At 35.2% G+C, this 24839-nt stretch overlaps 2 protein-coding genes across 2 annotated transcripts; both read left to right on the top strand.

The window, feature by feature from the left end:
• The first annotated feature begins 17969 nt into the window (after positions 1-17969).
• LOC120150564 lies at positions 17970-18821 on the top strand. The gene has a single exon (XM_039163233.1). The coding sequence runs from the start codon at positions 17970-17972 to the stop codon at positions 18819-18821; it is 852 nt and encodes a 283-aa protein (XP_039019164.1).
• Positions 18822-22954: 4133 nt separating this feature from the next.
• Positions 22955-24308, top strand: LOC120150313 (pentatricopeptide repeat-containing protein At1g31790-like). The gene has a single exon (XM_039163006.1). The coding sequence runs from the start codon at positions 22983-22985 to the stop codon at positions 24198-24200; it is 1218 nt and encodes a 405-aa protein (XP_039018937.1). The 5' UTR covers positions 22955-22982; the 3' UTR covers positions 24201-24308.
• Positions 24309-24839: the final 531 nt, after the last annotated feature.

Genomic DNA, 24839 nt, shown 5'->3' with positions numbered 1-24839 from the left:
ACTTACCCATAATATTTTTTGTTCAACACACCCCGTCAAGCTGGAGCGTGGATATTAATCATGCCCAGTTTGACACATAATCTCTCAAGGTTAAGTCCTTGAAGAGCCTTTGTTAGAATGTCTGCACACTGCTAACAAGTTGGAGTGTATATTAATTGTACTTCAGAATTCTTTATCATCTCTGCTATGAAGGGTCTATCAATTGTAACATGCTTAGTTCGATCATGATGAACTGGATCCTTTGCAATTCTGATGGCCGTTGGGTTATATCACTTGAGCTTCACAGTCTTTCCAAATTCCAAACCCAATGCTGCCATTGCTTTCCTGATCCTTATCCCTTCCCATATTGTAACTGCAAGTGCTCTTGCTCTGATTCAGCACTGCTCCAGGAAACAACATATTGTTTTTTACTTTGCCAAGTTACAAGATTTCTCCATACAAAGGAACAATGTTGATTTGCTATCCATCTGACTCTCTGCTCAGTCTGCATCAGAGTACAACATTATATCTCGGTAGTTAGTCTTTCTACCCTTTCCTAGAGTCCACTTTAGATACCTGAGAATTTGGTATACTGTTCCTCAATTGGATTGTTCATGACTGACTGACTGTGCTCACAGCAAAACCAATGTTTGGTCAAGTATGAGAAAGATAAATTTCCCTACCAATTTTGGGTTATTAAGTTGTTTGTAAGGGGTTTATCTTATTATTGTAAATCTTATGTATCTTTATTAATAAAGTTAAGGCACTCTTTTCCTCCTTCCTCTGATTAAGGAATTCAATGAGTTCCTTAAATCATGAAGGGAGTTTTTAATGAGGCCTCAATTCCTATCAAAAAAAAAATTCCCTACCAAACGTTGGTATCTCCCTTTATCTATTGGAACTCTTTTCACGCTCGAGTTTTTTTTTGGAGTCTATTGGAGTGCTTGCCGATATCTGTTTCCTTTAGTAAGCCTAAGGTGAATTTGTGTTGTGAAACAAATATACCTTTCCTTGATCGAGCCACTTCCATTCCCAGAAAGTACCAAAGATGACCAAGATCTTTGACTTCAAATTCTTCAACTAATGCATGTTTGATCCCTCCATATCATTTCCAGTTATTTGTTGAAGAATGCTTCACAGTGTGCAATCAGATTGGTTTTGGATAAGGCCATGTCTTTTTACTAACTTCGAGAATCGACCAATCCAGGCTCTTGTAGATTGCTTCAGCCTGCATAAAGACTTCAACAGATTATAAACCTTTCTGTTGCCATGGTTCTTATCAATCCCAGATGGAATGTCCATGTAGACCTCTTCTATGAGATTCTCATTTAGAAATGCATTCTGGATATCCAATTGGGAGCAAATGTCTTTTGATAATTAATTCCATGGGATTGGGTGAAACCCCTGGCTACCGATTGGGCCATAAGCTTCTCAATACTTCCATTTGTCTTTTGCTTCACAGTGAATATCCATTTGCAGCTTACAGCTTCTTTCTGAATTAAATTGGCTCGAAACAGATAGACTTGTAGCAGCTACTATGGCCTGTCCTTATTCGGGAGGCTTGAGAAGGTATAATCCGTGACACATCTTGGAGCTACCGATCTTCCTCTTCAAACCCAATTCCTGAAAAACACACTTGAAAAGAATGTAAACTTGTGGCTGATGCAGTGGTAGAGTGTTGTCTCAGAGTGTTGTTCAACAACAATTTTAGCATGTCTGGCTTCTCCTTCGTGAAGGGGGCTGGATTCGGTTGTCCACTGCTGTTCTCCTGTGACATCGGCTGAGTTTGCACGACTATCTTGCGCTAATCTATTTGTCTTCCAACCTGCTTGCTTTTTGTGTAGCTTCCAACATGTCTTCTTTGTATGATCGGGTTTAGAGCAATGCCCATCTGGATTTGGAGGCGGTGGCTGATTGCCCAACATTACTTTCTTCCTACTTTCTTCTCGACGAACTTTTGAAATCGTCTCTCAAAGACTTGTAAGAGGCTTTGTTCCCAATATTCTGCCTCTAACATCATCTAAACCTTTGTCCAGATCAAGCAGAAATTTAGAAGTTCTGTTTTTCTCCACTCTCTTACTATATAAAGCATTGTCCCCTGAACACTTCCACTCATAAAACTCAAATGTATCTTATTGTTTCCAATTACATATTAGAACATCAAAATAATGAGTTACCGTTAATTCTCTTTGAAGAAGATCATGAAGAATCGTCTCAACCGCAAAGAGTTCTGAAGTATTTTCAGAACTGGAGTAAGTTTCCCTGACTGCCTCCCATATGTCCTGAACTGTTTCATATAGGAGAAAGTTTTCACTAATATCCATGTTTTGTAATAAAGTGTAGCATGACTGCTAGGCATTTGGTTTACTTTGGCACTTGTCGTTATACATGAGGATTGGTATTTAGGTTTGGAAAGAGTCTGGTGCTGATGAGGTGCAAGATTCTCTGCTGCTTTCTCTCCTCCGATTTATTTACCTAGAACTCATATGCCCGGAGTAAGCACCTTTGGTAGGAGAGGAAAGGCTGGAAGATGGAGATGAGTGTTCATTTGGTGTTTTGGTATGGTTTTATGAGTTTATGGATATGTACTCTTTGATTTGGTTTATAGGACTTGTAAGTAATGGTCTGTTATATTCTTTTTTGACTTCAAATTTGGTGAACATGCTGCTATATGCATATATTGACTTTTGAGAGCCTATGGCTGTGTCTTAAGTTGGTTTTGGTGTTTGAAACTTGTGTTAAATGAGACTTTGTCATTAAGTAATGTTTTGGCAAAACTGAATGAGATGCATATTATATTTTAGGCTTAAACTTCTTAAAGTTTATTTAGGTAAGAGGAGAGCAAAATTTTATTTGACTTGAAAATAAATTATATTTTTTGATTCGATTCAATGTTAAAAAACTCAAAAAAAAAGTTTAAATAAAGTTTGAGTTATAAAATAAAACTCAAATAACTTGAATTTTTTAGTAATTAGCGGATTGTTTTTATGTTCTAGTCGAGTTCTTCAACTCTGCATGATATATATGTATATCACATATGAAAATATGAAGAAATATATATGTATATAGTATATATTTTTTAAAGAAAATGCTTGAAAGGCATTATAAACATCAACAATGATTATCTAAGTGTATGTGCAAGGAAATGAGAAAAATTGATCCATAATTTTGTTTGGCTTATACTAATTAGTATTGAGGGATCAATTTGGTTAATGGCTTAAAAAACAAGTATTTAAATTATATGACATCAATTAAGTTATCTCAGTGGTTAAAAGGATAATTATTATCTTAAAATATCTTAAGTTCGAGCATTAGAGATTACAAGGGTGTTTGAATTTTAATTGTCAAATAGTTGATAATTTTTTTCAAAATAAGCGTCTACCATTCATGACGTTATCTTTTTAGGTGCCTAACCCTTCACAACTGTTAAAAGAATTTGTTATTTGACACATATTGCATTTATAAAATTTTTAAAAATTATTTAAGTTTAAAAAATAAAATTATATTCAATCAAATTTGAAAAGAATTTTAATTCTAAAATCTTTTATCCACGTCGGTCGTATTTTTTGTCATCGACGAATAGCCATCCAATCATCGCCACTCATTCAGTGATTGATCGTCACCTCAAACACCCTAAATCCTTAAATTTCTACACATTTGAGAATTTTTTTTTAACAATTATTACCTAAGGGAGGGGAAAGAGAATTTTGTTCCTGTCGAATATTGAATCCACACCTTAAGAGAGAGGAAATGTGTCAACTGAAAATTTTTAATCACTTGCTCTAGAAATTGTTGACTATATAAGAGATTTTTTAAAATTTACTTTTATATAAATTTTTGGGGTTATATATATTTGGCTTAATATAAGAAAAATTGTTCAAATTACACCTTTTTTTTATTTTAGGTGCTTAATTTTTTTGGTCAATTTAGGTACCTAATGTTTCCAATATTATCACTTAGGTAACTCGACCGTAACAGGCGTTAAAAAAATTACGTTATCCATTTAAAATATGAAACGTGGTACCTTTATAAATTTTTTAAAAAAATTACTTTTAAAATAACTTAAAATTATTATTATTTTAAAAAACCTAAAATATTTTTAAAATCTCAAAAGAAATTTTAAAATCCTTAATCACAAAGCATCTATCCCACCGTCGGTCAACCACCATTGCTACCATCTCCACTGGTCGTCTACCCACCCTTCGTCGCCTATACACCCATCACCGACTGTCAATTGTAGTTTCATACCTCCAAAATCCTTAAACTCAAATCTCTAAATCTTAACCTAAATCCCTAAAACCCAACTCATATCCATCCCAAACGATGTGTGAATGGTCGGAGGATGATCGACGAGTGAGTGGGTGATCACCAGTGGTGTTGGTGATTGACATATGTATTGAAGGTCTTGGAGTATTTTATGAAAAATAAGAAAAATTAAGGTTTTTTTTTTTGAAAATTTATGAATTTTATTTTAAAATAATTAAAGGAAATAAAAAATTAAATCACATGTTAAATATTGATTGTTTGACTTATTTTCACATATTTTTTAATGGATGTTACATCGTATGCACTTAAATAATAATATTAAAAACATTAGACACCTATTTATTTAAAACCAATGAAAATGAACACTCAAGATTTGTCGAATGAAAAAAAAACACTTCAAATATTTTTAATTAAAATCATCAAATAACAAAATGGATGTCAAAACTCAAAACCCTAAAATCTTTTTCCTTTAATAAGAAAATATTATATTTTCATTATTTCTAATAAAATTCACTTCCAGTTAATATACATTCAAAATATTTTTAGTTTCATTTCAATTCATTTCTATTTATCTTAATATTTAATTTAAAGTAAATTAAGTTTAAATAGTTTAAACCTTTTAATAATAAAGCGGATATATGCTCTCACTTTTTTATTCCTTCTGTAATTTTTTATTCTCTACAAAATAATTCCTTTTTCACCTAATAATTAATTGGTTCAAATAATTTATGTCTCATTACTTACCATAATAATTTTAAATCTTTAGTCTTATCTTTCATTTACGTTGTTTTGTTACCCCGGAAGCTTAACCGGACGAACTGTTAATTTTCAGATACGATGTCCATCTTAATCACTATGAATGCATTTGCCCAATTGACATGTCTGACGGGATCAATGTTGGACTTATTGGATCCTTAGCAATTCATGCCCAACTTGTTTGGATAAAGGAAGCATTCATACACGACCTGCGTCTGGACGGACTCACTTCCTGACAACCCAGGCCACAACAGGAACTGGACAGGCATTGACAAAAGCCGAAGCCTCTAACGATTTTTAAGTTGGGTAGCGGGTACCCTATCGAAAGGGGGTTTTCGTCTACCTCCCAAGCATATTGCGAGCTTATAGGGCGCTGGTCTCCGTTAGGCGTTTTCGGAAACTCACAACAACCACCGATCCAGCTAGAGGGCATCCAACGAGCCCAGGAAGGATTCCGTCCCAAACCAAAGAACGAGTTCAGCCACTTCCGTCAGATACGAGATTGAAAGATATGGGTTTATCCCGAGAGGACGGTCGGTGTTGGCGCTGTTATTCGAGGGGCGGATGGTAGCAGCTCGAACCTGGTTATATCAGTTCCCTTGGTCGTGCCAGCCTGATGTTTTGTGTCCATGGAAGCGCGGACCATTTTGCTTCGTGCAGTGTCGAGACTGGGTTATCCGCTAGGCTAGCTGAAATAAGGAGTCTTTAGTAGTTCCTTTGATTTCATAATTTATAAGTATCTTTAAAATGTATTTTAAACTTCTTTAACAACATAATTAAATTATTTTAAAATAATATATTTTTAAAAATTCTAAATCTAATCATAATAATAAGAGAGTGGACTCTAAGGGAAAAAGGGGGAGTGCACTGCTGGAAGTGGATCTAAAACCCATGACCTAAAGGAATACGAGGAAACAAAGATAAATAATTTAATCAACCGGCCAAATGTATTTTCTCTGCTTTAACAAATTATAAATCTAATCATAATAAGAAGAGAGTGAACTCTAGGGGGAAAAGGGGAGTGCATTGCTGGAAGTGGATCTAAAAATATTTATTTTTTAGAGTTAATTGCATTCTATATTCTTAAATTATGACCCAAATTTTAAATTGGTTCTTAAACTTTTAAATGTTCAAAATTTTCCTTAAATTATGATTATCATTCTAAATTAGTCCTTAAACTTTTAAACATTTAAATTTCATCCCCAAACTATGACCTTCATTCTAAATTAGTCCCCAAACTTTTTGAACATTTCAGTTTCATCCCAAACTATATGTGTATACTAATCACATCCCTTGTTAATAAAATTGTTAGACCAAATTATATTATTATATGTTTGAAAAGAAAAAAAACAAATTTTAAGTTAAATTATGGTAGAAACTAATTTTCAGATGAATTTGATGATGAAATTGGAATATTCAAAACTTTAGGGACCAAGTTAAAGAGAGAGTGTCATAGTTTAGGGGTGAAATAAGAATGTTCAAAAGTTTAAGGACTAATTTAGAATGAGAGACATAATTTAGGGATGAAACTGGAATATTCAAAAGTTTAAAGACCAATTTAAAATGAGAGTTATAGATTGGAGATGTTAATTTAGTTGTTTCAGGAAATATAAGACGAAAGTAGTCGTAGGGATGGAAAACGGGCGGGTCGGGTGCGGATACCCCCTCTTTCATCCTCATATCCACCTATTATTTTTCAATCCACCACCCGCCCACCACCCATGATGGGTACAAATTTTCAAATCCACACCTGCCCACGCGGGTACATTTTCAAATCCATCCCCACACCCACTACCCACTAGCGACATACCCATCTAGACCCACCTGACAGCAAACTAATGGGATATTGGAGTTGGTTCCGAGACAGTTCGTGATGGGGTAGCAGCGCATGCTTCAATTTGTCAGAGGAGTAGCTCTACGAATGTTATGGAGACAGATTGTAGGGAGCATGTAGTCGCAGAGCTGGATTGTTGTGTTGCTTTTGATGTTAATGCTCATAGTGCGTCTAATATGGGTTTTGAGGGGCTAAAGAACATGGAATGTAACCCCCTAGACCCGGCCTATGCATTTCGACTAAGTCTAGTTGATCACATTATGATTCTTAAAGACATTTTCTGAAACCGTTATTCAATCAATGTAAAATCACATTATAAATGTCATGAAATAAATTATACCATCAAAACCCAACTTGTAAATATAATACCAATAAGTAATAAATTAATTTAAAACATGTCTTCAAAATCAAAATCACAATAAACCGAACAGTAATAGCAAAAGTGTCATCATCCTAAAATACGATACTTTAAAATAAGGTCCATGTCACCAAAATAAAGTCAACTAGCAAGATAAAACATTACAATCAGATATACTTCAAGAGATATGTTGATCCTCCAAGTGCTCGAACCGATGTATCTAACCAACAGTATCTGAAAGGGGGAAAAACATTTTCGAAATGTGAGCTAGGCTCAGTGTGTCCCAATATTACCTTAAAATCACAATAGGTACATTAACAAATCATAGTCCAATAAATCTCATAAATTCATAAAAGAGTTTAACTTTTGAAAATCATAGTTTAAACTCTTTTTTTGTACACCATCAATAATTTCCAAAACTATTTTCCATATAGCTTACTCTAAGCACACAGCAAAAAGAAAGCCAACCTAAGGATAAGCTTTAGAGCTTGTATCCTTAAGCCCGTAAGTCCAAGTCCATATAGCTTACCCTAAGCACACAGCAAGGGAAGCCAACCTAATGTATCTTGGGGCCCCAAGAGTCACATTAGGCCCATTCTGTTTATTAGCTTGATCAGAGCTATACTATTGTAATTCAATCCAAAAGTTCAATTGCACTGTGACACAAATTCCATAAATCATCACATTAAATTGGTGCATCAATAAAATGGTAACCAAAGAACTCAGTGTACCTCATATTAAAACCAATAAAATAGTTCAGTAATAATTAGGGAACACACCTCGATAATAGGTTCAATAGTAGATCTACTGATTGCTGGTTTCACCACGCTCTGCTACAGTTTTCGAACCTATTTTATAATAACACTATATTACTTATGGGTAATATAAATAAATCTCTAAAATCATAAAATTTACGGGTCTTACGGGTGAATACTGGCACACGTGGTTTAATTGATCTAGAAGAGCTGGGTCGAGCTGTCGAACGATCCAGAGAGTCTCTTGTACCTTCAAACAATAATAATTTATCAGCCCCAAATCTTACATAAAGTATGTCTTTTCGAAAATTTAAATTCTTGGTCAAAGTCAACCACTTTGACCATCGATTTGGAGGCTTTCGGGTTCGAATTTGGTGAAACGGACTTCGAAAACGGATTCGGGACGTCGAAAACTATCAGAATAGGTATACTCGGAAAATATTTACGGTCGTTTAAGGGTCGGTCAAAGCCATTTAAGGTTCTGGTCAAATAAAGTCAACGGTCAACGGTCGGGTCGGATCAGTCGGGTCGGGTCGGGTCAGACCGGTTCAGACCGGTCAAAACCGGTTCAAACCGGTTTTCCAGCTGCTCACTCTCCATGCGGCGGCGCGTGTGGCGTCCTCCGGGGCTCTAAAAATCACGGAAAAATTTCTACAAATTATTTTGAGCGATTTCGAGATACTTACAACGATCGGTTCCAATTTTTGAACAGCGGAGAGCTCGATTTTAAATTGGCCGAAACTTTGACTGCTCCACCTCCTCACGCGTTGCCGTCGACGGAGACCAAGGTTGACAACGGCAGACTCGAAACGGCACAAGGAACACGATGGTGCAGGAGGTGTCGTAAACGGAGCAACAATCGACAATGAATTTGAGATTTTCCCGGCGATCGAGCTAAATAAAACGTCGAGACTTTGACTGGAAATTCCCGACGTTTGGCAGCGTTTCGCTTCAATTAATTTGAAGGGTTTGTTCCTCGCTCGATGATGAACACAATGCTAGTTTCAAAACGACGATCGGAATTCGGACGGCGTCGGAATCGAGGCTGGAAACTGGTGTAGGGGAAAGGGAATTTCTGAATTGGTTTTCTGTGTTTTCACGCAGAAACCAATTCATTTCCTTTAAAAGAAAAACCTGTCGACACTCAAAGGTATAACTCAGGGCTTGGTCATTGAATTTTTTTCAACTTCTAAAATGGACTTCAAATTTTTAAAACTTTCAATTTAGTCATCATAATTTACCAATTTTCACAGTTAACCTCCAATTTCAATTTAATATTATTCTAAATTTTTCCGGGTTGTTACAATTCTCCCCCTCTACCAGAAATTTCATCCTCGAAATTTACCTTATGAAAATAGATGAGGAAATTGAGCCTCCATTGACTCCAATGTCTCCCAAGTAGCTTCTGAGGGACCTCGATTACTCCACTGAACCTTGACCATTGGAATACTCCTATTCCGAAGAACTCGTTCATCTCTCTCTAAGATCTGAATGGGCTCCTCCTCATATGACAAATCAGGTCTCAGCTCTACATCCTCAACCTGAATGATGTGATCTGGATCTGGATGATATCGCCTCAACATTGATACATGTAAGACATCATGAATACGACTGAGCTCAGAAGGCAACTCAAGCTGATATGCTACAGGTCCTACCCTCTTCAAGATACTAAATGGTCCAATAAATCTTGGACTCAATTTACCCTTACGCTCGAATCTCAATACTTTCTTCCAGGGTGAAACTTTTAAAAGGACCTGATCACCAACCTCAAATTGTATATCTTTCCTTCTCTGATATGCATAAGACTTCTGCCTATCAAATGCCTCTTTGAGACGGTCACGGATCAATCTGACTGTGTCCTCCGTCTCACGCACTAACTCAGGTCCCAACGTCTTCCTATCATGCAACTCAGTCCAACATATCGGAGTGCGATATTTACGCCCATAGAGTGCTTCGTAAAGTGCCATACGAATGCTGGTCTGATAACTGTTATTGTAAGCAAATTCAGCCAAAGGAAAAAAGTTCTCCCAGCTACCATGAAAATCGATTACGCAACCCCGCAACATATCCTCCAGTATCTGAATCACTCTCTCAGATTGACCATCAGTTTGTGGATGAAATGATGTATTATAATCCAATCTTGTTCCCAAAGCCGTATGTAGCGCCTTTCAAAATCTCGAAGTAAATCTCGGATCTCGATCAGAAATAATAGACACTGGAATACCATGTAATCGGACAATCTCTGAAATATACAATCTCGCCAGCTTGTCCAAAGTATAATTTACCCGCACAGGAATGAAGTGAGATAACTTTGTAAGTCTGTCAACAATCACCCAAACTGAATCTTTTTTCGAATGAGTCATAGGTAAACCAGTAACAAAATCCATAGTAATACGCTCCCATTTCCATTCCGGAATCTTGATATGTTGTAACAAACCTGATGGATGTTGATGTTCTGCCTTAACTAACTTGCTGACAAGTCAAACACCTAGCCACAAAATTTGAGATGTCATTCTTCATGCCGACCCAATGATACCTCTCTCTCAAATTCCGATACATCTTATCTCCACCGGGGTGCATAGCATATGGACTACTATGAGCCTCAATAAGGATAGTCTGCCTCAACTCAGCATCATCCGGCACACAATACCGACCTTTAAAGCATAAAACTTCATCCCGATCAATTGCGTAATCTGAATTTATCCCATGCTCTACTTGTTCAAAGATGGGAAACAAGGAGCTATGAAGGGGCTGCTTAGCCTTGATCTCATCAACCAAGGTTGACTTAACTTGCAATTCTGCTAACAGAGTGACATCGTCATATAAATTCATCCTGGCCATTAAAGATCTCAACTCTGTTACCGCCTTTCGACTCAAAGCATCCGCTACAATGTTAGCTTTACCAAGGTGATAATCAATCACGCAATCATAATCCTTTAAAAGCTCTAACCAGTGTCGCTGTCTCAAATTAAACTCCTTCTGGGTCAGAAGATACTTTAAGCTCTTATGATCCATGAAAATGTAACACTTCTCTCCATAAAGATAGTGTCTTCAAATCTTCAAGGCAAAAATTACTCCTGCCAACTCCAAATCGTGAGTAGGATAATTACACTCATGCGGTCGCAGCTGACGGGATGCATAAGCCACCACCTTACTTTCCTGCATTAGAACACAGCCGAGTCTTGAGTGTGACACATCACTATACACTGTAAAATCCTTCTCGGACTCTGGTTGAATCAATACTGGTGCTTGAGTCAATACCGTCTTTAATTTCTCAAAGCTCTCCTGTTGTGCCTCACCCCAGACAAACGACACATTCTTCCTTAACAACTTTGTCAAAGGAGAAGCAATAATCGAAAAGCCCTCAACAAAACGTCGATAATAACCAGCCAAGCCCAAGAAACTGCGAATCTTAGAGATATTCTTGGGTCATTTCCAATTCACAATAGCTTCAATCTTGCTTGGATCGACCTGAATACCTCACCCTGAAATAATATGCCCCAGAAACGACACTTCTTGAAGCCAAAACTCACACTTGCTTAGTTTGGTATAAAGACGATACTCTCTCAAAGTTCGCAAAACGATCTTCAAATGCTCGTCATGCTCTGCCTCAGTACGAGAATAGATCAGAATATCATCAATGAAAACCACCACAAATTGATCCAAATATGGTCGGAACACCCGATTCATCAAATCCATGAAAGCTGCAGGAGCGTTCGTCAAACCAAAAGACATCACTAAGAATTCATAATGACCATATCTAGTGCAAATGGCCGTCTTTGCAACATCAGATCCTTTAACTTTCAATTGATAATACCCCGAACGAAGATCAATCTTAGAGAATACAGTAGCTCCTCGCAATTGATCAAATAAGTCATCAATCCTGGGTAGTGGATATTTATTCTTGACCGTCATCTTGTTCAATTTCCGATAGTCAATACATAATATTAGCGACCCATCCTTCTTTTTCACGAACAGAACTGGAGTTCCCCAGGGTGAGGTACTATGTCGGATAAATCCTCGATCGAATAATTCTTGCAATTGGACCTTCAACTCCTTAAGTTCTTTTGGAGCCATGCGATAAGGTGCCATAGAAATAGGTGCAGATCCCGGATAAGTCTCAATCTCGAACTCTACCTCTCTATCAGGAGGTAACCCAGACAACTCCTCCGGAAAAACATCAGGAAACTCGTTAACTGTACGAATCTCCTCGATCGTGGACAATGCACCTTTGGTGTTCAAAATACAAGCAATAAAAGTCTCATATCCCTTCCGGATCATACGATCAATTTTCATCGCTGAAACTATATTGGAGAGATAGCCGCGACGTTCACCAATTAAGACAACAGTCCGACCATCAGAAGTTTTCAGAGTAGCTCTCTTGTACTCGCAATCCAGATTTACCTTGTGTTTAGTCAACCAATCCATCCCAAGAATTAGATCAAACTCCTCTAAAGGAAGCTCCATAAGATCAGCGAGAAAAATTTCTCCCTTAACCTCCAGAGGACAACGCCGAAATACTTTATTCACTAATATCACATGTCCTACTGGACTCGTAACCGTAACATTATTTTTAGTGTTCTCAAGCGAAATCTGAAGGTTTCGAGATACCGAGCTCGATACATAGGAGTGAGTGGAGCCATTGTCCAATAATGCAAAGTATGGAATGGAATATATAGTAAATGTACCTGCAATAACCTCATGCTCATCTCTGTCATCCGACGTCTAGTGGCATAAACCAAAGCTGGTTGTCTAGCCTCAGAAACTGTTGGCCATCTATTTTACTGAGGTCGGGCTCTACTGTCTATCTTGGATGCTGATCCTCGAGTCTTTCCTTGACTACGATCTCTAATTGGGGTCTGTACTGTAGTCTGAGAACGCACAAGAGTCTGGGTAGCGGTCTACTCAAACGAAGCTAGCTGAGGAACCCATCTTCTTACGACACTCTCCTGTGTGTTGTTTACCACAAAACTCACAGAGGAACCCATGATAATACGACGAGGAACAACCTCGACTGTCAACTAACGGTGAGGATGCTGCAGGCCTGAAACGTGTATTGCTTCTCTTAGAGACTAAAGTACGAGTCCTTTTTCCGGACTGTGCTGATGACTCCATCAGACCTAAAAATTTCTTAGATCGTTCCTGTTCAACACGCTCTCTACCAGAAGCTAAAACCTCCACCTCTTCAGTATCTTTGGCTCTGCCCACCAGCACATCAAATATCTCATCCTGATGGGTTACAACTTGCCTACGCAGCTCGTATCTGAGTCCAATGGCAAATTTACGACATCGATCTCTCTTAGTAGGTACCATACTGAATCTATACTTCAGCATTTTCAAGAACTCGATCTCATACTCAGAAACAATCATGTCTCCCTAAACCAGGTCTTGAAACTGCTGATGTCTCTGAGCTAAGTAGCGCTCTCCCAGAAAACGACTCCGAAAGTGATCCTTAAAGAAATTCCAGGTCAAACGATCGGTAGGAACACTACTGGTCACTGACTCCCACCAAGTGTAGGCATTGCCATCTAACATCGCCACAACACCCTGATATCTCTTAGTTGAGTCTAAACCCAACTGATTCATGCGTCTCTCTGTATCCTGGAGCCAATCCTCAGCTTCAGTAGGATCCCCCAAAAGTTCTAACTCCATTGGCAATCAAAGTCTGCGAAATAGGAACCTCTGATACACCAATAGCTCTAACTGCTCTCTGTATCAACTGCAGAAATTGTCTACCAAAATTCTCATCCAAAGCAACTCCGGTAGACTCTGACTCAATATCGGTCGCTCTTATGATCGGTGTAGTCATGCCAATACCAGCGGCAGGAGGCAGATTCGTTGGGGTCGTAGGAGCAGGATCACCTATCGGAGGTGGGGGATCTACTCGTATCTCATCGATCGGGTCTGCAAATCTAGCCACTCGACCTCGTCCACGGCTAGTTCGACGACCACGTCTAGCACTCATTTTTTTGGTGGATCTTGAGTTTACTACAGGAGATAAAACTTAGGGTTAGACAAGCACTTGGAGTCTCGAACACAGTTAAAATCTTAATAACTTGTGACATGGCCTTAGTAACTTGTTTTGTAAAATATTTCTAAAACCGTATTTTCAATGTGGACTCATACACAGTCTGCAGTTTAAAAACCAAAAGCTCTGATACCAATGTATGTAACCCCCTAGACCCGGCCTATGCGTTTCGACTAAGTCTAGTGGATCACATTATGATTCTTAAAGACATTTTCTGAAACCGTTATTCAATCAATGTAAAATCACATTATAAATGTCATGAAATAAATTATACCATCAAAACCCAACTTGTAAATATAATACCAATAAGTAATAAATTAATTTAAAACAGGTCTTCAAAATCAAAATCACAATAAACCGAACAGTAATAGCAAAAGTGTCATCATCCTAAAAATACGATACTTTAAAATAAGGTCCATATCACCAAAATAAAGTCAACTAGCAAGATAAAACATTACAATCAGATATACTTCAAGAGATATGTTGATCCTCCAAGTGCTCGAACCGATGTATCTAACCAACAGTATCTGAAAGGGGGAAAATATTTTTGAAAGGTGAGCTAGGCTCAGTGTGTCCCAATATTACCTTAAAATCACAATAGGTACATTAAACAAATCATAGTCCAATAAATCTCATAAATTCATAAAAGAGTTTAACTTTTGAAAATCATAGTTTAAACTCTTTTCTTGTACACCATCAGTAATTTCCAAAACTATTTTCCATATAGCTTACTCTAAGCACACATAAAAAAGAAAGCCAACCTAAGGATAAGCTTTAGAGCTTGTATCCTTAAGCCCGTAAGTCCAAGTCCATATAGCCTACCCTAAGCACACAGCAAGGGTAGCCAACCTAATGTATCTTGGGGCCCCAAGAGTCACATTAGGTCCATTCTGTTTATTAGCTTGATCAGAGCTATACTATTGTAATTCAATCCAAAAGTTCAATTGCACCGTGACACAAATTCCATAAATCATCACATTAAATTGGTGCATCAATAAAACAGTAACCAAAGAACTCAGTGTACCTCATATCAAAACCAATAAAATAGTTCAGTAATAATTAGGGAACACACCTCGATAATAGGTTCAAATAGTAGATCTACTGATTGCTGGTTTCACCATGCTCTGCTACATTTTTCGAACCTATTTTATAATAACACTATATTACTTATAGGTAACATAAATAAATCTCTAAAATCATAAAATTTACGGGTCTTACGGGTGAATACTAAAACACGTGGTTTAATTGATCTAGAAGAGCTGGGTCGAGCTGTCGAACGATCCGGAGGGTCTCTTGTACCTTCAAACAATAATAATTTATCAGCCCCAAATCTTACTTAATTGTTCAAAGCTAAATTCTTAAGTATATAAGCATTTTTAGGGTTTGACTATCAATTTGGAGGATTTCAGGTTTGAATTTGGCCAAACGGATTGCGGAATCGAAATCAGGACGTCGAAAAACATAAAGTATGTCTTTTCGAAAATTTAAATTCTTGGTCAAAGTCAACCACTTTGACCGTCGATTTGGAGGCCTTCGGGTTCGAATTTGGTAAAACGGACTTCGGAAACGGATTCGGGACGTTGAAAACTATCAGAATAGGTATACTCGAAAAATATTTACGGTCGTTTAAGGGTCGGTCAAAGCCATTTAAGTTCTGGTCAAAGAAAGTCAACGGTCAACGGTCGTGTCGGGTCGGGTCAACGGTCGTGTCGGTCCGGTTCAGACCGGTCAAAACCGGTTCAAAACCTGTCAAACCGATTTTCCAACTGCTCACTCTCCCTGCGACGGCGCGTGTGGCGCATGAGACGTCCTTCGGGGCTCTAAAAATCACGGAAAATTTTCTACAAATTATTTTGAGCGATTTCGAGATACTTACAACGATCGGTTCCAATTTTTGAACGGCGGAGAGCTCGATTTTAAATTGGCCGAAACTTTGACTGCTCCACCTCCTCACGCGCCACCGTCGACGGAGACCAAGGTTGACACCGGCAGACTTGAAACGACACAAGGAACACGATGGTGCAGGAGGTGTCGTAAACGGAGCAACAATCGGCGATGAATTTGAGATTTTCTCGGCGATCGAGCTAAATAAAACGTCGAGACTTTGACTGGAAATTCCTGACGTTTGGCAGCGTTTTGCTTCAATTAATTTGAATGGTTTGTTCCTCGCTCGATGATGAACACAACGGTGGTTTCAAAACGACGATCGAAATTCGGACGACGTCGGAATCGAGGTTGGAAACTGGTGTAGGGGAAAGGGAATTTCTGAATTGGTTTTCTGTGTTTTCACGCAGAAACCAATTCATTTTTTTAAATGAAAAACCTGCCGACACTCAAAAGTATAACTCAGGGCTTGGTCATTGAATTTTCTTTAATTTCTAAAATGGACTTCAAATTTTCAAAACTTTCAATTTAGTCCTCATAATTTACCAATTTTCACAATTAACCTCCAATTTCAATTTAATATTATTCTAAATTTTTCCAGGTTGTTACATGGAAACTGCTGCTTTTGATGTTAATGCTTATAGTACGGCTAATTTGTGTTTGGATGGACAGCATTGGCTAAAGAACATGGAAAGTGATGTGGTTAGTGGGATTATGTGTTTAATCAAAGAGCCGAATATTTCCCTAATTAAAGACCAGATTAAAGACTAAATATCCTTAATATTTGGATAAATTATATGTTATATATTATACAATATTAAAATTTATAAATTAGTTTCTAAAATTACACCTAAATTTATAATAGTCCAAAATTTAATAGATATTTAGCTGAGTGGGCGGATGCGACGCGGGCGGATGCGGGGCGGGTAATGTCTCAAACCCATTACCCGCCCACCACCCACGACAGGTACCACTATATAAATCTACACCCGCCCACTACCCGCTAAAATTATACCCATCCCCGCTCCAATTGGAGCGGATGCGGTGCGGAATCCACGAAATTGTACCCGTTTGCCATCCCTAAGTAGTCGTGTGAGGCATATTTCAATTAAATTCAATAAATATTCACAATAGTTGTATTTAAAAAGTGAATAAATAGTGGTGAGAGATTTTAGCTGCCATTCCAAAGCCCTAGAGCCACACGCATCTCTCTCTCTCTCTCTCTCTCTCTATATATATATATATATATGTATATACAGAGAGAAAGCTACAAAGTTAAAAGTTGCAATGTATTGTTTTTACCATGTATAAAATAATTATAATTAATGAAAATTAAATACTTGAAATCCTTTCCAATTCAATTCATTAATTCTTCAAAACTGTCCAAATCGTTATGCAATGGAAATTCAATGAAGACCACCATTATAGGATGTAACATTTGAAATATTTTTCAAATTTTATTTTTATATAAATCTATGGGGAAAAATAAAAATAAATACTCGAAATCTGTTGAACGAAAAGAAAAAACAACACTTAAAAAATTTATAATTAAATTAATTAAATAATAAAATGGATGGCAAAACCCTACAACCACACTTTTTTAATAGGAAAATATTATATTTTCATTATTTTTTAATTGAATTTACTTTCGGTTTATATACATTAAAATATTGTTTGAGGTCACAAGTTCAAACACCATGTATACTAGAGATACATGCATCCAATATTATATTGTCGAAAGTCTTTGAACATATACTACATTATACTCACTCTAGATTAATAAAAAAATATTTCTAATTTTAATTAATTTCCATTTATCTTTATAATCAAATTTAAAGTGAATTAAGGGTCAAAATCTCTTCACCCCTTTTAAATAGTGAAGTTGATATTCTCTCTAATTTTTATATTTTTTTAATTTATTTTTTCAACAATTTTTTACCTTTTTCACCGAATAATAAATTGATTCACACTTTGTCTCTTTACTTTCCATCATAATTCCAAGTCTTCTAAAAGTCCAAATCTCACCTTTCACTTCCATTGTTGTGTCCTATCAGTTTTCCCTGTGAAAAAAAATTCTTCGCTCTCGTTCTTGATCAAGCTGATAGGAACATGGAAAACGAAACTTTTTCCGGAGAAACATCAGATTTAAGACCATCAAAGCCGATCAAGATTCTAAAACTGAAGATCTCGAAACGTTGTAATCAACATATATGCCCCGTTTGCAGCAAGGAGTTTACCTCAGGGAAGGCATTGGGAGGTCATATAAGGATTCACACGAAGGGAAACAAAAACAATGGTCGCCATAGAAGGATTTCGAAGCTTCGTTCCGACCCTAAGAAACGGATCTCGCCGAAACATAGTGATGATCAAGATGATGATAAGGTTGTCAATTGCTGCGTGTGTAACAAGGAGTTCAAGTCAATGAAATCTTTGTTCGGGCACATGAGGAATCATCCCGAACGGAGTTGGAGAGGGGTCCGACCGCCGCCTTCTGACAAAAACAGCTGTTGTTCGAGTGTTTCCGAAGACGGCGAAGCTATGGAAGTCCATCAGGTTAGCTTTAAAAAAGAAGAAAACTCGGAAGAGGAGGAGGTTCTTGAAGCTGCTTATTGCCTGATGAAGATAGCTCGAGGAGATTCCTTTGAGTTTGATCAGTCAAGGTACAAGCTTCCAATTGATATGAATGGTTGTTTTGATCAATTTCACAAGTTCCCAAGGAAGCCTGTTGAAGAATGGTGTGATCTATCATCCATGGAAGGTTTCTACCCCAAAAACCCTAATGGCCATGGAAAACAATTTGAAGCTCCGGTGAACAAAACCGCAGCACCAGCAACAGTGGAGGGCGAAGACCGATGTTCCGAAACTGAAGGCAGTCATCAGGTTTGTTCCCGCAAGATGCTTGATATTGATCTAAATGAATCTTATGTGCCAGTAGATCATGAGGGTGCATGGATCATGTAGCTTGTCAAGAACTACAAATTTCAATGCTTTCAGTTCTTTTTTTTTGGTTAATCTCATCCCAGCTTATGATGTTTGTTACTTTCAACAAATTGAATCTTTTAATTCTATCTTTAGAACTACTGTGTTTATTATGAAATCAAAATCATCTGTTTATTATTCTTGTTTTACATATCTAATATATTTAGGGATCACAATGCAGTTGAATTTTCAATTTAACTGTGTATATCAATATAATTATAACATAATTTTAATATATATTATCTAATAATTATGAAAATCATTTCAAGATTGAAATAATAATTTTAAAATTTAGGATGGGTTTGGAAAATCATCCCATAGTTAGATTTGGATATAATTTTTACGTGTTTGTAATCTCTAAATATACTCTTTAATTTTTAAGAAAGATTCAAATTGATGTAATTACATATGTAATTATAATTTTAATTATTATTATTATTAGAGTTTTATATCAAATATCAGTAATTTTATGTTTGTATACTTTTTATAATATCATTTTCTATATATAACATTTTTAACTTATTTATTTATATATGCATGATGTTTTTGTATTATTTATTTGTTTCTACTTATGACGTCAATTTCTAATTTATTATTATTTCTATACATTAGGGTTTTATAATATTATATACAACACCTGTTTTTTAACTTTAATAAATTTATGTTGAGTACGTATTTACATATTTATAAAAAAAATTAGGTTTAACTTTACTTTTGTATAACAATTAATACTATTTAGAATTTAAAATTATATAATTATATAATAACAATTTGTACAATTAAGTATGACTTGAAATTATATGTAATTACGTTGTGCCTATAAATATCTCTATATCATTAGAATTCTTAGTGGTTACATTGTCACTAAAATAATAATTATATTTTTTTTTATAAAATTACATTGTGGTGTCCAAATATACTCTGAATAAAGATAGAGTGAAACCAACATTTACCAATTTTTTTAAAAATATTTTTCAGTGATAATTAATGGAAATATCATTATTAAAAAATATTTTATGGGATATATTTAACAGCTTAAATGAATGTTGGTTGACTGATCTCATCCTAATGCTGTTTGACTGATCTTCTGTATTGATGGGTTTAAACTATTGTTAGTTCCAAAACATATTGGAAAAGCTAAATTTAAAGAGATATATAATTATATATTGTTTAAAATCTCTCATATTATCTAAAAGAATAATTCGGATGAAATATTTTAGTTATTTGATTTTGTGCGTTTGTTTTTCAAATTGAGTTTCATCAAGTACAAATTTCAATTTTATATTCATCACTATGCTTCAAAAATTAAATTAAAGTTTTAAATAATACGTTTATGTTAATGTAGGGGAATATAATGATTTACTCAGTAAAACAATTGAGGACATAATTGCTACCTCGAACAAGAAACCTTCGTCTTCATTCTCTCCCTCGAAGATTTACCCTTCTTTGCACCTGTAGGACATGAACCTCTACTTGAGGAATAATTGCTAGAAGAGCAGCAATCGACAGGTAGGGGATCATGGAAATAAGCCTCCGCTTACAAGTTTTTTAATCTTAATAAATAAAAAACTTGATATAAAAATAAATGTCTAAACTATACATCTTTTCTTATTTAGGTGTTTAAATTTATTTTAGTCAATTTTTTCAATAACTCGGAATATGACGCGCGATATCTTTTATAAAATTTTAAATATATAGTTTTTAGAAAATCTCGCACCAAGTTTTTGATTAACTCACTATCCCAACCATCCACCTTTACAATAACTTGTGAACTGCATAACAAGTAAAAGGAAGAATGTTGAAGACCAATAGCCTGCAACAGTTAGATCAAGACCAAGAGTTGCAGGAATTGCCGTTGCTGCTCTAAAGTTCTGAATGCTAAGAGTTGTATTGAACACAGTTAATACAGTGAGGGGCAGTGAGACGGGGAGAGAGATTTTTTTATAAAAAAATGTTTTTAATATAATAATTTATTTTTAAGTTTTTTTAAAAATAAAATCTTTAAAATTATTCGAATATAAAACATCATTTAATAAAAAAAATTAACGGTTGTTACGGTTGAAAAATTTAAAATTATAATATTTATAACTTTAGACACCTAAATTAATCAAAAAATTAATTTAGACACTTAAATAAAAAAATAGGGTAAGTATAGTAATGGTCACTGAACATTTCTGAAGCTTGCATTTAGGTCCCCAACATTTAAAACTTGCAATACAGTCCCCCAACATTTATTCCGTTTGCAATATGGTCCCCCAACTTAAACCACAGTTAGAAAATTAGGATAAATTATATAAACAGTCATTGAACTTTTCAGTCACTTGAATTTAGGTCCCCAACTTTTAAAACTTGCAAAACAGTCATCAATTTCATTCTAAACCCCAATTTCCAAAGTAATTCAATTTTATTCTAAACCCTAAATTCTAAAATACTTCAATTAAATTCTAAAATACTTCAATTTAAGGTAATATAGGCTTGAAGAAAGAGTTCAAGGCACAGACACAACGAATAAAAATATATTTATATAAATGTATATTTATATTTAGATGTATAAATAAAAAATATATTCATATATTAATGTATGAATCATTTATATTTTTTGAATATTTTATTTTTAATAAGAAATTAAAATTATTAATTATATTAGAAATACTCAACTTAAGATTATATATATAATCATGAATTATAAATATGAAAAATATAATTATTAAATTTAGTTTAAAAATATAAATCTTAAATTTATTCTTTTAAAATATTGTATCAACTAATATTTAAAAAATATATTAAATCTATCAAACAATTTATCAAAATATTTTTTTATTGTAAAATATAATATTTTCCCATCATTTATTGCTTTCAAATTTTTTGCCGAAGTTCAAATCTCATTATTTCCATTTTACATTATATTCTTTTTTTTCTGGCATTGATCATACTATTAGTATATGTATTATTGTATATCTCTTAACACAAACGATGGTGTTAGCTTAGTGGCTCCACCCTGTATCTTTCATTTGCGTGACTCAGGTTTGAGTTTGCCCAAGACCCAAATTTTACTTCTTTGTAACTTAATTTTCTTCTAATTAGGAGGTGACATGTGTCACCAATAACACATATCATGATCATGTGTTAACACATGTCAGATCCTGATTAAATGATTAATTTATTAAATTTTATTTAATTTAGGACCAAATTGATAGCATATATAAATAATTAGGTGGTAACATGTGTCACCAATGACACGTGTCAAGATCATGTGCTAACACATGTCAGATCCTAATTAAATGATTAATTTATTAAATTTTCTTTAATTTAGGACCAAATTGATTATATAAATAATAAAGACTGAATGTATAATAATACCAATTCCTTTTAACTGCCACATCATCATTTTTATCAATTGGTAACGACTAGTGGCTTAGTTGAAACAGTTAAATAATTATGTGGTATGATTGATAAATTTAAAAGATCGATGACAAAAGTAAAAAGGGCTAGATAGTTAAGTTGTCAACCGAGTAGTTTACACTTTTATTTATACGTCAAAATAACATTTTATAAATTTAAAATTCGAATTATTTTCAACCTCTTCTATATCCTAACTACTTTTTTTAATTAAAAAATTTCTTCAACAGATAAGAATTATACTATTATATTTATATAAAAAATATGTATCACATGAAATAAGATGAAATTAAATAATAATAAATTTGACATAATTGAATTTAATTTAAGTATTTTAGAATTTAGGGTTTAGAATAAAATTGAATTACTTGGAAATTAGGGTTTAGAATGAAATTGATGACTGTTTTACAAGTTTTAAAAGTTGGGGGACCTAAATTCAAGTGATTGAAAAGTTCAATGACCATTTTTATAATTTATCCTAATTTTCTAACTGTGGTTTAAGTCAGGGACCATATTGCAAACGGAATAAATGTTGGGGGACTGTATTGCAAGTTTTAAATGTTGGGGGACCTAAATGCAAGCTTCATAAATATTCAGTGACCATTACTATACTTTACCCTAAAAAATAATATAATTTAGATACTTATTTTAAGTTTTTGTTTAGCACGACGACTCCAATGTTTGATTTGAGAGCAAAGTAATCGTATCTATCCCTCTCCTTTAGCCTTTCTTACACTGAAATAGATGAAAACATCAATGGAAACGATATCGCCGCCTCTCCCTAACATTTTACCTTCCAAAAGGTTTTTGCTCAAAAAATCTCAATTGCCGCCGCGATTTCCAAAACACTGGTCCAAACTAACAGCGCCACCGCCGACTCCGACCGCCAAACCCATTTCCACCGCTCCGGCCACCGTCAGTCACACCACCTCCGACATTTTGCGCTTAATGGATTCTCTTTCCCTTCCTATACCCCCTGATATCTACGCTTCCCTTACCAAAGAATGCACCCTCTCCCGCCACTCCTCTAGTGCTCTTCGCTTACATTCCCACATCCAAAACAACCGTATCAAAGTCTCCTTGCCTTTGCTTAACCGCCTTCTCCTTATGCATGTATCTTGTGGTCACTTGGAGATTGCACGCCAGACGTTCGATCAAATGTTTCTAAGAGATTTCAACTCTTGGGCTATCATGATTGTCGCTTGCCTCCAGGCTGGTGACTCCGAACAGGCCATTGCTTATTTCGTTCTCATGGAACGTTGTAATTCTTTCTTCAAATTCCCATCTTGGATCATAGTGTGCCTTCTGAAATCGTGCGTTTTGACTAATAATATGGAATTAGGGAAGCAAGTTCATGGACGGTTACTCAAGTTAGGTGTTACCCGTGATTTTTCTTTAACCGGGTCCTTAATCAACTTCTATGGGAACTTCAAGTGCTTGGATGATGCCAACACTCTCTTTAATCGGTCTTCAAAGCGTAACACTGTGACATGGACGGCAAAAATGGTGAACAGTTGCAGGGAAGATCAATTCCGCCAGGTGCTCGATGATTTTACCGATATGGGAAGGGAAGGTATTAAGAAAAACAGCTTTACGCTTTCAAGTGTTCTAAAGGCATGTGCTGGGATGGATGATGAAGGGATGTCAGGACGACAGGTTCACGCCATTGCTATCAAGCTCGGGTTGGAATCTGAAGGTTTCGTTCGATGCGGGTTGATCGACATGTATGGGAAATGCAGGTTGGTGAGAGATGCTGAGAAGGCATTTGAGGTTGCTGGCGATGAGAGAAACATTGCTTGTTGGAACGCCATGGTTACGGGTTATGTGCATAATAAGCTGTGTGTTCATGCTATTAAGCTTCTGTATGGAATGAAAGAAGCCGGACTCGAGGTTCAACAATCACTGATCAATGATGTTAGGGTTGCTTGTGGTAGCAGGGAACTTGAAAATGGCAGGACATAGTAGAATCAATTTCCATAGACAGATTCATCATGTTCTGGTGGATGGGTTTCAAATATTATGAATCGAATGAAAATAGACATTGTAAATATTTGGATATAATTACCGAATGCAGGGAGTCCATGACCAAAACTTTCTTGTATATTTTGAAATGTAAGTTATACTTTATGTAAAGTCTTAGATACAGGATTTAAATTTATTTGAGACTCTTTCGAATCGAATTTATAAAATTTGAGTTTAGCTGAATTGAATTATTTTTTTTAAAATTTCTACTCATATTTAATTATAAAATTTATAATATTATGTTGTGGATTGATATAATTTAATGTTTTTTTCAACATATAAGATATACATATATTTTTTTAATATTCTTTTTCACATTGTAATAGCATTTGAAAAAATAAATATCATCTAAAATTATAAAATATATTTATAATTTTATTTTTTAAAGAATATATTTTAGAAAAAAATATTTATGAGAATATAAAAAGTCCAAGAATAGAAGGAAACAAGAATTTGTAAAAGAATATTATAGTAAAAAAATTAAATTGAATAAAATACAAAGATTAAAAAGTAAAGATAAAATAATCTCAGTGACAAAAAATCCCATATAATATACGATTTTAACCAATTTTTTTTGGA

The sequence above is a fragment of the Hibiscus syriacus genome, unplaced genomic scaffold (assembly GCF_006381635.1).
Source record: "Hibiscus syriacus cultivar Baekdansim isolate YM2019G1 unplaced genomic scaffold, ASM638163v2 tig00111022_pilon, whole genome shotgun sequence".
Classification (NCBI taxonomy): Eukaryota; Viridiplantae; Streptophyta; class Magnoliopsida; order Malvales; family Malvaceae; genus Hibiscus; species Hibiscus syriacus.
Note: the sequence above shows the minus strand (reverse complement) of the source record. Positions and strands in the feature narration are given on the sequence as shown.